General features: G+C 35.9%; 2 protein-coding genes across 2 annotated transcripts; one reads left to right on the top strand and one right to left on the bottom strand.

The window, feature by feature from the left end:
- The first annotated feature begins 108 nt into the window (after positions 1–108).
- On the top strand, positions 109–2869 carry LOC130965468 (cation/H(+) antiporter 19-like). The gene is made up of 3 exons (XM_057890226.1): positions 109–312; positions 468–1469; positions 1622–2869. The coding sequence occupies exons 1-3, from the start codon at positions 109–111 to the stop codon at positions 2867–2869; spliced, it is 2454 nt and encodes an 817-aa protein (XP_057746209.1).
- Positions 2870–3344: 475 nt separating this feature from the next.
- Positions 3345–5776, bottom strand: LOC130966079 (histone acetyltransferase MCC1-like). The gene is made up of 5 exons (XM_057890841.1): positions 5540–5776; positions 5307–5451; positions 4607–4706; positions 4295–4523; positions 3345–3697 (listed from the first exon to the last, which is right to left on the bottom strand). Exons 1-5 carry the CDS (start codon positions 5644–5646, stop codon positions 3511–3513), a joined length of 768 nt encoding a protein of 255 aa, XP_057746824.1. The 5' UTR covers positions 5647–5776; the 3' UTR covers positions 3345–3510.
- Positions 5777–14515: the final 8739 nt, after the last annotated feature.

Here is a 14515-nt window from a genome sequence, read left to right as displayed (position 1 = left end):
TCCCTTCACATTCTTTCTCATTCCATGCACATATGAACCTTTCTATGTGTCTCGATAATTCTCTCTTTTTTTTTTTTCTTCTGTTAGTTAGGCCTGAATCCATTGGAAATGGCCACTCCTACTCCTCCTAATTCTTCAACATGTTCAACACCAATGAAAGCTGTATCCAATGGAGCATTCCAACATGAAAACCCTTTGGATTTTGCACTTCCATTGTTGATCCTTCAGATATGTTTGGTTGTTGCCTTCACCAGATTCCTTGCACTGATTTGCAGGCCTCTCAAACAACCTAGAGTCATTGCAGAAATTATTGTAAGTTTTTCATGAATAAGAATTAGACCCTTCATTGCATGAATCCTTGCCTTGAAACTATGACATGAAAGATTTTTTCTTTTTTATGCAAATCATTGCCATATCCAATTAAATCTTGTTTCATAAATTTCTTGGTCCACAAAATTCTAATGCAGGGTGGAATACTACTTGGGCCATCTGCAATTGGGAGAAATGAGAAATTCCTTAAGACAGTTTTCCCCAACAAAAGTTTAACTGTTCTTGAGACATTAGCCAATGTTGGTCTTTTGTTCTTCTTGTTTCTGGTTGGTCTTGAGCTAGACCTTAGTTCGATTCGAAAAACAGGAGCTAAGGCCTTGTGCATAGCCCTTGCAGGGATCACATTCCCTTTTGTACTTGGCATTGGAACATCATTTGCTCTCAAAGCCACCATTTCCAAAGGTACTAATCCAACACCATTCCTTCTATTCATGGGAGTTGCACTCTCAATCACAGCCTTTCCAGTCCTAGCTCGCATCCTGGCTGAGCTTAAACTCCTCACAACTGATGTTGGACGCATAGCAATGTCGGCTGCAGCTGTCAATGATGTTGCAGCATGGATACTACTTGCTCTGGCCATAGCCCTCTCTGGCTCAGAAACTTCCCCATTGATTTCACTTTGGGTCTTGCTTTGTGGTGCTGGTTTTGTTCTCTTTGCCATCTTTGCCATTAAACCAATTCTTAACATAATGGCTAAGCATTCGCTTGAGGGCGAGCCGGTGAAGGAGACCTACATATGCTTTACCTTGACACTAGTCCTGGCTTGCAGCTTTGTCACGGATGCCATTGGCATCCACGCGCTCTTTGGCGCATTTGTAGTAGGCGTAATTGTTCCCAAGGATGGCCCTTTTGCTGAGGTATTGACAGAGAAGATAGAAGACATTGTAACAGGCCTTTTCTTACCACTGTATTTTGTGTCAAGTGGATTGAAGACTGATGTGGCAAGTATAAGAGGAGCACTTTCTTGGGGATTGCTAGCACTAGTTATATTCACTGCTTGCTTTGGAAAGGTCATTGGCACATTCTCTGTTTCATTGTTATGTAAAGTTCCTTTTAGAGAAGCCTTGGCACTTGGATTTCTCATGAACACCAAGGGATTGGTGGAGCTCATTGTTCTCAACATTGGCAAGGATCGCAAGGTATGGGTATCTTCTGTCATCAAATGTTATTTTCTCCAGTTTCTTAATATAGTTACTTTTCTTGAGACATTGGCAAAAGTTAGTACTCACTAGTATTTTTTGATGACTTATATTTCTCACCATTTCACCTATCATATTTCTTGCAAATGAAGGTATTGAATGATCAGGCATTTGCAATATGTGTTTTGATGGCATTGTTCACCACCTTCATCACAACTCCAATAGTTATGGCAGTGTATAAGCCAGCTCGAAGAGGAGTACCATACGAGCATAAGATGATCCAACGCAAGGATCCTGACACTGAACTTCGGGTGCTAGCTTGCTTCCATAGCAACCGGAATATTCCTACCTTGATCAATTTGATAGAGTCATCAAGGGGAACTAGAAGGCGAGGGAAACTTTGCATATATGCTATGCATTTGATGGAACTCTCAGAGAGACCTTCAGCCATCACAATGGTTCATAAGGCGCGCAACAATGGACTTCCCTTTTGGAACAAAATACATGATGGCAAAGATAATTTGGTGATCGCATTTCAGGCTTTTGGACCCCTAAGCAGCGTCAATGTTCGCCCCATGACTGCAATCTCTTCTCTCAGTAATATTCACGAGGATATCTGCGCCAGCGCGCACCAAAAGAGAGCAGCAATGATTCTCCTCCCATTCCACAAACACCAACGCATTGATGGGACTATGGAGTCACTAGGACATTCATTTCGGATGGTGAATAAGAATGTCCTGAGCCATGCTCCTTGCTCCGTGGGAATTTTGGTTGATCGTGGCCTTGGAGGGGAAAGACAAGTTCCAGCCAGTGATGTTTCCTACAATGTAGTGGCTGCATTCTTTGGAGGACGTGATGACCGCGAAGCACTAGCCTATGGTATGAGATTGGCTGAGCATCCCGGAATTTTGCTTACTGTCATCAAGTTTATAGCTCCACCAGGGCAGACATTCGCCTTTGGTGCCAACTTGGTTGGTCTAACAGCAAACAAGGACAAGAAGGTAATATCTGTGGCTGATGGAACAACCATTGAAGAAGATAAAAGAGAGGATGACCAGTTTTGGTCTGAGTTCTTAAGTGTATGCAGTAGTAGTGAAGAATCTATAGTGTATGAGGAAAGGTTGGTGGAAAACAAAGATGATGTTAAAAATGTATTGATGGAAAAGAATAGGAGCAATCTAGTTTTGGTAGGTAGGATTCCACAAGTAGCACCTTTGGTAAACACAAGTGATTGTTCAGAGCTTGGTCCTGTTGGAAGCTACTTGGCTTCTTCAGATTTCTCCACTTCTGCTTCAGTTGTAGTGTTTCAGCAATATAATCCAAAATCAGACATACACCCGCTGGTACTGGAGGTTTCTGATTACTCAAATATGCCAGATACACCAAATCATCCTTTGTAGAGTTCATAGATAGATTCATTTTGTTACATAGGAATGTAGAGGTAAAGTTTGTGTATGGAGTTGTTGACTCTCAAGACATGTACAAATAAGATACCAAAAATAAAGGTAGAACAAAATCTGAAACTACTAGCTGGTTTGTAAAGTTAGAAAATATGAACCTTTAGATGTTAGAATTTCATTCCATATTGAGATACCATTTCTGCTTCCATTGTTTCAACTAACTACCAATGCTTAAATTAAATGACATCTACATGTACTAATAGGTCCATGTTTACAAGGGAGGACAGTATCATATCACACAGTAAAGAATTCAATGATACCGAGTATGATATCATTTAACCTCAATTGTTAGTGTATGTCTTTACAAATCAGAGTGTGTTGTGTACAATACTATTTAGGTTTATGGAAACTCAGAGCAATTTATCATTGTCAAAATGGTCAACAATATCACATAGGTTGCACAAACAGTAAAAACTTCTACAGGAGATGGGAAGTTTATTAAGCACGTGGTAGTTACAATAGGTATTATTTGGTTTCAATATAACCTTTTCTGGAGGCAATCAAGAGTAGAGTTGAATGATACAGGTAATAGTAGGAAGGGTAAAGACTAAAAAAGAAACAATAAATAAATAAATATAGGATTAAACAACATCATATCCAGTACACTCCACTGCTAGGTTTCTCTTGTTATGTGTTGGGGACACAAGAGAATGGCTTTCTTTACACTTTGCCCACTTTGAGATCTTCCTGTCGTCACTCTTGCACAGCCTTGCAGCCATCAACTTAAAGCCGCTCCTCAAGTAACTTACTATTGCGGCAAGTAGCTCTCTGAAATGAGAAATTGGAATTACAATTATTGAGGCGATTTTACTTGTGTTTAAAAAGAAGTGCAAAAAGATATACATGTCTGCGAAATACAAAAGGCCCTTGCAATTTGTACATTGGATCGAAATCCAATTAAGGTAGTGTTTCATTATGTGCCACATGATATGAGTTAAAAACAACAATTTTTTTTTTATCATAGAAACGAAATACTTGTCACAAAATAATAAGATGTACATATCAATAAAGAAGACCCTTATTGGTTACCTAATTTGATTGGGCAAAAAAAGGTTTAAGAACTCATGTCCCAAATCCAAATAAATAGTAAAGGTGCAAAAATCATACATTATCTTTTAAAAGGTTAATTAAAAAATGTGTAATGCGATGTTTTAAACCGATTACAGTGTGAACCATTCATGTTCTCGGTTCAAGTAGTTTTTTTTTGTTCAACCAGGATATATAATAACTGTTCAATTACTAATTTAGCTGGTTGAACCAATTGGATCATGAACCAAAAGCTTTACTGGTTCAACATCTGGTTAGTTTTCCAAAATATTGATTTAGTGCCAACAAGTCAAGGAAAAGAAGGTGTTTTGTACTTACAATGGTGAGCAAGGAGATCGTCCCCCATTTACATAGTACATGAACAAGTATGAATCATAATGTTGGCCATTGATTAAATAAAATCCCTGCAGCCTCCTTATGCACTTGAAAGACATTTTCTTGTACAAAAAGATTGCTGGGTTGTTGTAAGAAATTACGTGCAAATAAACAGCTCGGCATGTTGGAATGCTTGAAGCATATTTTATGACCTCCTTAATCAGAGAAGATGCTGCAGATGGGGCATAAATTAGACTGCTAAACTACCAATTATACATGCAGAAGTCCAATATTGAAAAAGATACAAACTCCTACCGATTCCAAGATTCCTATAAGTATCCACTACTCCAAGCGTCAGAATGTAAACTAAAGTTTGATCTGATTTGGCCGAGTCATATCCAAGCAGATCCACTATCTACAGGAATAAGATTAATCAGCAAAGATTCACAATTATCAGTAAGTGAAGGCAATAAAAATTTTGTATGCTGAAAAGGGCCTATCCTAGGAGACAATTTGTATATTTCTTGTGAAGTCAATTTTATCAAGCCATTATCCAACAGAAGTTAGCAGTAGAAAACTAACAAAATAACAAAACAACTTAATCAGATTGTGAGTATTAAAAACTAGTATAAGATCATGTTTGTCTTGATTATTTTGGAATCAAAACAATTTATTGAATCAGATTACAGACTTTAAGCACTAAACTTTCTCATCAAGTTTGCCTTGGTTAGTTGGTTTGTAGCCATAGCATGAACTGCAACTGATATTTGCTTTTTAAGACTATTAATGCATCCTAAATAAGTTTTCAATTAACAGTTTGCTATAAAAAATATATCCTTTAAAATCACCAAATAATTCATCAAAGCAATAAAGATTCATACTTTACAAATGAATGATGCTTTAACACAGGTTAGAAGACTTAAAACTCAGCTTTTCTTTCAGTCTAAAATTCAAGCAGGCACAGATGCACAAAACTTATTAAATCTGTTTGGAGAAATCAAACACAAAGACCAACCTCGCTTTCTTTCGCAAAAACAACCCGTGCTGTCACAAATCCAATGAGCTCATCACACCGGCCATCTGGTCGATTAGAGTCTACAACTCCCCATGACACAATGTCACATCCATTTACCACATCGTGGAAGAAAGTAGCTTCATACCTGAAAAATTGACAAGACTTCTAAGTAACACAATTTCATGGGCACATACCTAAAACACTGAAACATTTTCAATTTTTCATTATCTGACCTGATAGGAAACAGTTTCGTATGGATATGCTCTAAAGTCTCTAAGTCAGAAGGTCGAATGGGCCTGTAGCATATTTTTGGCTTAGTAGAAAATTTTGGGGCTACCATTGAGGTTTTTGTTCAAGAAGAAATAACTTAATCGCCAGCAAATATCTGATATCCTTGGAACGGTCGTGCAACCACTTCTCCTTCCATTTACTCTACAACAATGATAAAGGCCATTGAATACTTGCTATTACTGCACATTCAGCAGAATTTCAGATTCATCACATGTATAACATATTAGGATTAGAAATAGTATAACTGCCACCCAAAAAAAGAAAGAAAGAACATGAAGTGTTTTTCGCATTTCTGTTCCAGGAAATAAAAATCAATTCCTGTTAAGCAACGTAATGAAAAAGAATTTGGCTTTGTTATTGAGGGGAAAAGCTGAAGTGGAACACAAAAGAAAACAGGGGAAGAGATATGTACTCATTGGAGAGCTTGATAACCATATAAATTCAGTGTCTTTATTTAATGAAAACCTGAAGGGCCTTCAATTGAGCCTGGCTACTTCTCAAATAAGGTAACTAACTATGAATTACAGAGGCTTCTCTGCCAGCTAAGCTATATTGGAATATCTACAAGCTAGTGGTTTCACATTTCAATGTTCAATTCCATGGAACAAAAAGATTGAAGTGGAGTGCGCAGCATGAAATAGAAACCGAAATCGAAAACTTAAGAACGCGGGATAAAGAGACTATTACTTTCAATAATTAATTGAAGCAGAGAGGTGGTTATAACTGCAACAGTGGAGAAATAGTGTAAGGTGGATATTTATTATAGAGATCCAAATTCCAAAAGCAGTAAGTTAAGATCAGAATAGAGACAAAATTGGTTTCAAATTGGAAACCCTACAATGGTAATTGGGAATCATATAAACATAGTGCATGAGAAACAGCATAAGCAATATGATTCTACAGGATCGAAAACATAAGGAAGATCAGAAACGAAAGGAGTAAAATTGGAGGAATTTAGAATAAAAAGAAAAAAGATGGAGAAGGGGGAACGAACCAGATGCGAGGCGAAAAGAGAAGAGGGTAGAAGCAGAGATTTTGGCTTTGGGTGTTCGCGGTTGAAAGATGATGATCTGAGTCTCTCAGTCTGACGAGAATACGTGTTAAGGTTACTACCCTGTCACCATGTAACTGGGAACCACCTTTTTCTTCCTCTTTTTATTTTTTATTTTTATTTCTCACCGTATCTCTTAATACGATAGATTAAAGATTAATTTGTAGTAGTAGTGACTAGTGAGTTCCATTTAAGAATTTTTTATTGGCTAATAAATTTCTACATGTTTAAGGCTGAACTCTCAACGCTTGCTTAACCGAATTAGTAAATTAATCACTAGACCAACTCAATTTAATTTTTTATTTTTATTTTTATTTTTGATTTTTTTGTTTGTACTTTAATTTTTTGGTAATTGTCTGTGCTTATTTTTATTTTGATCTTTTTGTCTGTGCCACTGCTAACTTTTTCTTGTCTTTGTAATTTTTGCTTGTGGGCTTGTTCACTTATAATTGGGCTTCCTAGCATGACCAAACAGCTTGGTACCAAGTTAGCCAACGGGAGATAGCTTCCTGAAAGTTGGGGTGAAACTTTGAAGAGTTTTCTTTATAGTTAGAGTTCGAATTAATACCCAAAAGAAAAGAGAGTTCCAATTGGAAACTATCAAACTAAGAACTGGCACAACGGTAATTCATTCGCCTCGTGAATAATTATACTCAGGTTTAAAATTTAGTTGAGATGAGATGAAGAATTTTTAAAATATTTTGCGTGTGAGTGTGTAGTGTGACTAAGTTTGGATTGCCAGTTTTCTAATATGTTTGACCAAAAAAATAAACTAAAAAGTTTTTGCAAATTTGGAAAATAGTCAAATTTGTTTGAAGAAAAAAGATATTTAATTATAGTGTAGTATATCTATGTAGATTTAGAAACAAAATAAACTCATAATGATCTCTATTTTTAATTACAAAGATTTTTTGTAATCGAATATATATTACGCTTTCTATCTATAAATATCATTCGGTTTTCTATGAATAAAACTTTTTTTCTGTCTAGGTTTTGTAAGATTTACCACTCAAAGTTAGAGATTTATGCTTCTTCACCTATCTTTCGTAAACAAAAACCTATATTTGTGTTAGTAAATACAAGGAATGATTTTTTAGATAGAGACGAAGACTTTCAGTTAACCATGATTCTTGAGGCGAATGGAAAATGGTACTTACAATAGACTCTAATGATCATTTCGATTTCAGTTTAAGATGTGTAACTGTGTAAGTGCTAGGATTATATCATATATCTTTAGTGTAGTTTTTGTTGGAATAAATTATTTTATTAACCAAAATCATTTATATTGAATCACCAAAAATATATTATAATACGAAAACGTACTTTTATTTATAGAAATCAGAAATTGATGAAAGAATTTGGATCTTGTGATTCTTTTCGATCTTCTTTAACCAAAGTCTTCTGTATCCATAGGATTAAATTGTAACTCTTCTAATGAGTAAAGAGCGACAAAGGCGATTTTGGTATATGTTGGGGACTCAAACCCTGAAGGCACTATTTATATTTAAGCATGATACTCATTAAACCCTAAAACCTAAATAAAAATAGTATTTAAAATCCAAAAGATAATATATCTAAAATCCAAAAGATAATTATCTAAAGAACAAAAGATGATATCTGGTTTTATTCTCATTTAATTCCAAATCAAAAGTAACAATGACTTATTCAATTTAGCATTTAAAACAATAAATGAGATCACCATTATATAAGTCATTTAATTTGAAATAGGATAATTTGTGATTATAATTAATATATGTATTGCACACAAACAAATTAGAAAATTAAAATAATTACCTAACAATCTCCCATTTGGACTATACATATTTTTTTTCTTGACATAATCACATCTTATAAATTTTATGCACGCATCTGAATGCTATTTCTCTCATTACTTTAACAACCTGGTCTGTCTCACATATTAGATATGGAATCACCGCAACTTTCATCACATTAATGTCGTGACTAAACCACAATAATCACCATCCTAATATACTTAACGACAAAGATCAAATTTGGATGAGTAATATGGAAATTATATGCCAAGTAATCTCATGCATGTCTATTTCCAGTTGGTCCAACTTTAAAACTTTATGGAGATCAAGCACAAAACAAATGTTGCAAAATGAACATTTCACATAACATGAAATAAACCATCAACTTAATTCTGCAGAAAAAATAATTCAATTATCTGTCATAGGACATATAGCATAAAATAAATTCCCACTAAACTAAGGCATCACAAATATTGACACCCATCCGAACAGTGTGCTCATGAAAGATTTTAGGGATCAATTCCTTGGTTAATGAGTTTGCTAGCATCTCTGTTCCTATATGTCTTATGAAAATCTGTTTTTCTTAAACTTTCTCCTTGACAACTAAGAACTTGATGTTTGTATGCTTCGATTTTGTCAAACTCTTATTGTTGTTGGAGTATAGTACTGCTGATTTATTATTACAAAATATCTTTAATGACCTTTCAATGTCATCTATTATACGAAGTTCAGTGACAAAGTTTCGCAACCATATGCCATGAAATTGGAATCAGAGTACCCAATGATCTCCAAATTTTCTGATCTCTAATAAGTAAGCATGTAATCCTTTGTTCTCTTTAGAGAACACATTACTCGTTTAACAACTATCCAATGATCTATGCCCAAATTGCTCAAGTATCTACCCAACACTCCAACTATAAATGATATACTAGAATGTGTGTAGACTTGAGCATACATTAAATTCTCCAGTGCTGATGCATAAGGTTTATCATGCATTGCTGTCTTCTCAAGATCATTTTGGGGCATTGCTTGAGACTAAATGTAAGAATCGCAAATTAATTAACTAATTAATTAACGTAAAATAATAATAATTTAATTGCCCAAAATAGGTTCAAAATTTAGAATATTAATTAGAAAATATAAATACGATATTTGGACGCAATAGATTTTTCTGAGTTGGAAAATGTAATTTTATTTGAAAAATTACGTAAAAACGCGTACCGGTAAATTAACCGGCAGTACCGACTTAAGTTTGTTTGGTATTGTGCAAGAATAATTAAAAACAGTAGAAAACCTTAGAAAAATATTTAAAATTGAAAATCGAGCACTAATTAAAAAGGTTTGGCCCAAAATTGGACCAAACTGGACAAAAACGCTAATAGGTTGGACCGGACCCAAGTTAGGCCTAAGCCCAACATATAAATACACTTAAATGAACCCATTTCAGCCACATTCATCCTCATAACATAAACACAACAGCAGCTGAAGTGAGGAGAGAGGTGAGAGCTTTCCACTATTGTCACTATTCACTCCTCTCTTCCGGTGACCATAACTTGAGCTACGGTGCTCCGATTCGTGTGCCATCAGCGGCTACGCAAAACTCTCGCTGAGCCCGTCATTTCTAGCTAGGTATTGTGGTAAGCTTTTCAATTATCTCTGTCCAGTTTACTACCCTAAGAATTTCGAAAATTTGGATTTTGGTTTTAAGTGAATTTTTGTGTTTTAATTGATTAAGTGGTCTTTAAGGTTGGACTATTGATGGTTTGTGCCCCAAACACCATCGAAAAAGGTAAGGAAACTCTTTACCTTGTGAATTTGTGTATTTGGAAACCCTAGGTGTTGATTTATGGTAATTTATATGGTTTTAGTTAAGTTCTTGCACTTGTTGGAGTTGATTTGGAGTTTTGAAGGTGAGATTGGTGGTTGGTTGGTGATTGAAAGCTTGCTTGTGCTCCATCGGGGTTTTGGTACATATTGGGAATCGGCCAAGGTATGATTTCGATTTCCTCTATGTAGTATATAATATTCATGGATACTTAGGCTAGAGACCCATAGGATAGGGATTGAATTAATATGGTTGTTGATGTTGGTTGGTTGAATGAGGTGTGATGAATTGCTATTATTTATGTTGTTAAATAATGATGTTGAGATTATGATGTATAATGAATTTTGCATGAATGATTATTGTTGATCATTGATGTAGAGCATGAATGAGTTTAAAGATGAAAATTGATAGTGATAGAATGATGGATGGTGAATTTGTTGGTGGATAATTGTTTGTAATTATTATATGTTGATATTGAGATTGAAAATGATGAAGTGTGATGGAAGGTTGGTATCGAATGTGAATTGTGACCCAAGAGGGTAGAACTTGGTGAAAAATGGAGTTTGAAATGGCTTTATTTGGTTTTGGTTGGTTTAAGTTGTGAAAAATTGAGAAATTGGTTATTGGTGAACTTTTGGTAAAAGTTGATTTTTGGTGAACTTTGTCTGATCATAACTTATGCCTCAGTTGTCAAAATTGATTGGAATTTGTTTGAAATTAAAGCTTATTAAAAACCCTTCAATTTGTTACAAAGTTTGTAAGAATTGGGTTTTGTAGAGGAAGTTATGATCATTCAAAGATTGGTGTAAAAATATGAAATTCTGCAAAGTTGTAGAATTTTGTGATATCTAGTATGTCCGCACGCACATCTCTGCAAAAAATTTTAACCTGTGCGCACGCACAAATGTGCGTACGCACACGCAGAGGCAAGCAATCTGTTTACAGTACTAGCACAGCTTGTGCGCGCACATACCAATGAGGATTTGCAACCTGTGCATACGCACAGCCCTGTACGCACGCACACGTTGGGAAGGCCAATCTATTGAGGGCGCTAGCACAGGTTGTGCGAGCGAACAGACCTTATGAATTTTGGTACCTGTGCGTACGCACACCTTTATGCGTACGCACACCTTTAAAAACTTCTCCTGGGCGTGCGCGCACACACCCTTGTGTGTACGCACACTCCCTATTTCTCAAATTTAAACTTTGTTTTCAACTAATTCACCTTTCCAACAAGATTGTAAGCTTCTATAACACCATTTTAAAGCTTTTGGACTTGATTTTGAGTATGAGAACTTGGGAAAAAAACTAAGGGTTTTAGTTGGTATTAATATGATAATTAGAAAACGGAGGATTAGGTTTCGGGTGTATTGGGGATGGTTTGATGGCGGGTAAAGGTAGACTGGTATGTGAAAATGAAACTGATGAACTGTTGAGTTCGAAACTGAATTGTGAATGGACAGTGGTTGAGATGAGTCGAGGACTCTAAATGAGATAATGGATCCATGTATGTTGAAAATGTTTCTGAAAACTACTGAAGTGCTGATTCATATTGAGATTATGATACACTATGCGCCCAGCAAGAACGGTGGTTGGATCCCGCTTGTCGAGGTAGTGGCTATTGAGATAATGAGATGTTATGCGCCCAGCAGGGACAGCGGTTGGATCCCACCTGTCGAGGTAGCGGCGGCAGCGTAAGGACGGTGGTTAAATCCCGCTTATGTTGAGACGTGAGGTCTGAGGCAAGAGTATCCCGCTCGCATCCCTTCGGATCAATAGAGTCTGCAGGCACAAAACCCTGGACAGTGATTCGAGCACTATATCTCGGGGGTTCCCAATAGTGATTCCGAAGGGCGACATCTCCATGGAGATGTGTCAAGTTGGCAGTTGAACCAACAATGTGATATCACAGCCAATAGGACAGGCATTTATCATGTGCATTTTCTATCTGCTTGTTTGCTTTGCCGACTTGTAATTGTATGCCTAATTGAATAACATGCCTATTTGCTTACTTGAACTACTTGTATTATATGCTTCTACTTGTGTTTTACTTACATTGTAATTAATTGTGATTTCTATTGGGATTGAGGAGGTTCGGAAGGCGGTGGCGATGGGATCGCGTAGAGGATAAATTGGTGAAGGCTATGGGACATCGAAGATTGTTAGAATAGAATATCCCTTAAGTTAGATTACCCTTTTTATACTGCTAAGGTTTTAATTTATGTTGAGGTTTATATGTATGCTTTATTGTTTTAGTATGCCTTAAGATGAGATCTTGTAATGGATATGAAGTTTAGGATTGCCTTTGGCGTCCTGAGGTCTTATATCCTACATCACTGGGCACTGTTACCATACTGAGAACCTCCGGCTCTCATACCATATTTCTGTTGTATTTTTCAGATGCAGGTCACAACACACCTCGGTGAGTTTCTTGGATGGTAACAGAAGCGGAGGATCCGGATACCTTTGGAGTCTTTTTTATTTCTTTTGTTTATACATCTCTCACTTTGTGTTTTTGTTTTGCTTAGAGGTTTGTATTGAGAGAACAAAACTTGTATAAGCTGTTTTACTGTCTGGTTTCATATATGGTCTGTATATGGCTAGTCGGCTTAAACTCCACGAGCCGTGGCTAGATTCTTATGATATTATACTATTATGTTTTGATATATCTTATTTGAATCTTGTGTTTTAAGTTAGTAGCATTGTTAGTACGTTTTGCACTTTTCAAATCCTGTTTTTGAGCTATATCCTTCATCGGGCTTCTAGTTTATATTAATTCTTTCTATATATTATATGTATGAGCTTAGAACTGTCGTAATCTATGATTAACCTTTGCTTTACGACGCGAGGTAAAGCTTAGGGTAATTAGGGTGTTACACTAAACTTGTCTCGTTTAGCTACAAGTGTGTACATTGGTCTACAATTTTCCATGACATATCTACTTAAAATCTTTTTTGTATGCCTAATTGAATAATATGCCTATTTGCTTACTTGAACTACTTGTATTATATGCTTCTACTTGTGTTTTACTTGCATTGTAATTAATTGTGATTTCTATTGGGATTGAGGAGGCTCAGAAGGTGGTGGCGATGGGATCACATGAAGGATAGGTTGGTGATGGCTGTGGGACAACGGAGATTGTTAGAATAGCATATCCCTTAAGTTAGATTACCCTTTTTATACTGCTAAGGTTTTAGGTTATGTTGAGGTTTATATATATGCTTTATTGTTTTAGTATACCTTAAGATGAGATCTTATAATGGATATGAAGTCTAGGATTGCCTTTGGCGTCCCGGGGTCTTATATCCTACGTCACTGGGCACTGTTACTATACTGAGAACCTCTGGTTCTCATACCATATTTCTGTTGTATTTTTCAGATGCAGGTCACAACCCACCTCGGTGAGTTGCTTGGATGGTGACAGAAGCGGAGGATCTGGATACCTTTGGAGTCTTTTTTATTTTTTTATTTTTGTTTATACATCTCTCACTTTGTATTTTTGTTTTGCCTAGAGGTTTGTATTGAGAGAACAAAACTTGTATAAGGTGTTTTACTGTCTGGTTTCATATATGGTCTGTATATGGCTAGCCGGCTTAAAATGTGTGAGCCGTGGCTAGATTCTTATGATATTATACTATTATATTTTGATATATCTTATCTGAATCTTGTGTTTTAAGTTAGTAGCATCGTTAGTACATTTTGCGTTTTTCAAATCCTATTTTTGAGCTATATCCTTCATCGGGCTTCTAGTTTATATTAATTCTTTCTATATATTATATGTATGAGCTTAGAACTGTCATAATCTCTGATTAACCTTTGCTTTACGATGCGAGGTAAAGCTTAGGGTAATTAGGGTGTTACACTAAACTTGTCTCCTTTAGCTACGGGTATGTCCATTGGTCTACAACTTTCCATGATATATCTACTTAAAATCTTTTTTGATATAGTTCTTTTGTGATAATCCAAGAATACCTTGAGAGCGATCTCTTAGTATCTCGATTCCTAATACAAAAGGGGTATCACCAAGATCTTTCATTTCGAATTTGTTCGATAGAAATTTCTTAGTTTCATGTGACAAGCCTACATCGTTACTGGCAAGTAGAATGTCATCAACATATAATACAAAAAATATGTTTTACTCCCACTGAACTTGCGATATACACATTTATCTATAATATTTACCTCAAAACCATATGAGGTAATGACTTGATTAAACTTGTGATACCATTGATGGGAAGCTTGTTTGAGATCATAGATGGATTTTCTTCTT

The sequence above is a fragment of the Arachis stenosperma genome, chromosome 3 (assembly GCF_014773155.1).
Source record: "Arachis stenosperma cultivar V10309 chromosome 3, arast.V10309.gnm1.PFL2, whole genome shotgun sequence".
Taxonomy (NCBI): Eukaryota; Viridiplantae; Streptophyta; class Magnoliopsida; order Fabales; family Fabaceae; genus Arachis; species Arachis stenosperma.
Note: the sequence above shows the minus strand (reverse complement) of the source record. Positions and strands in the feature narration are given on the sequence as shown.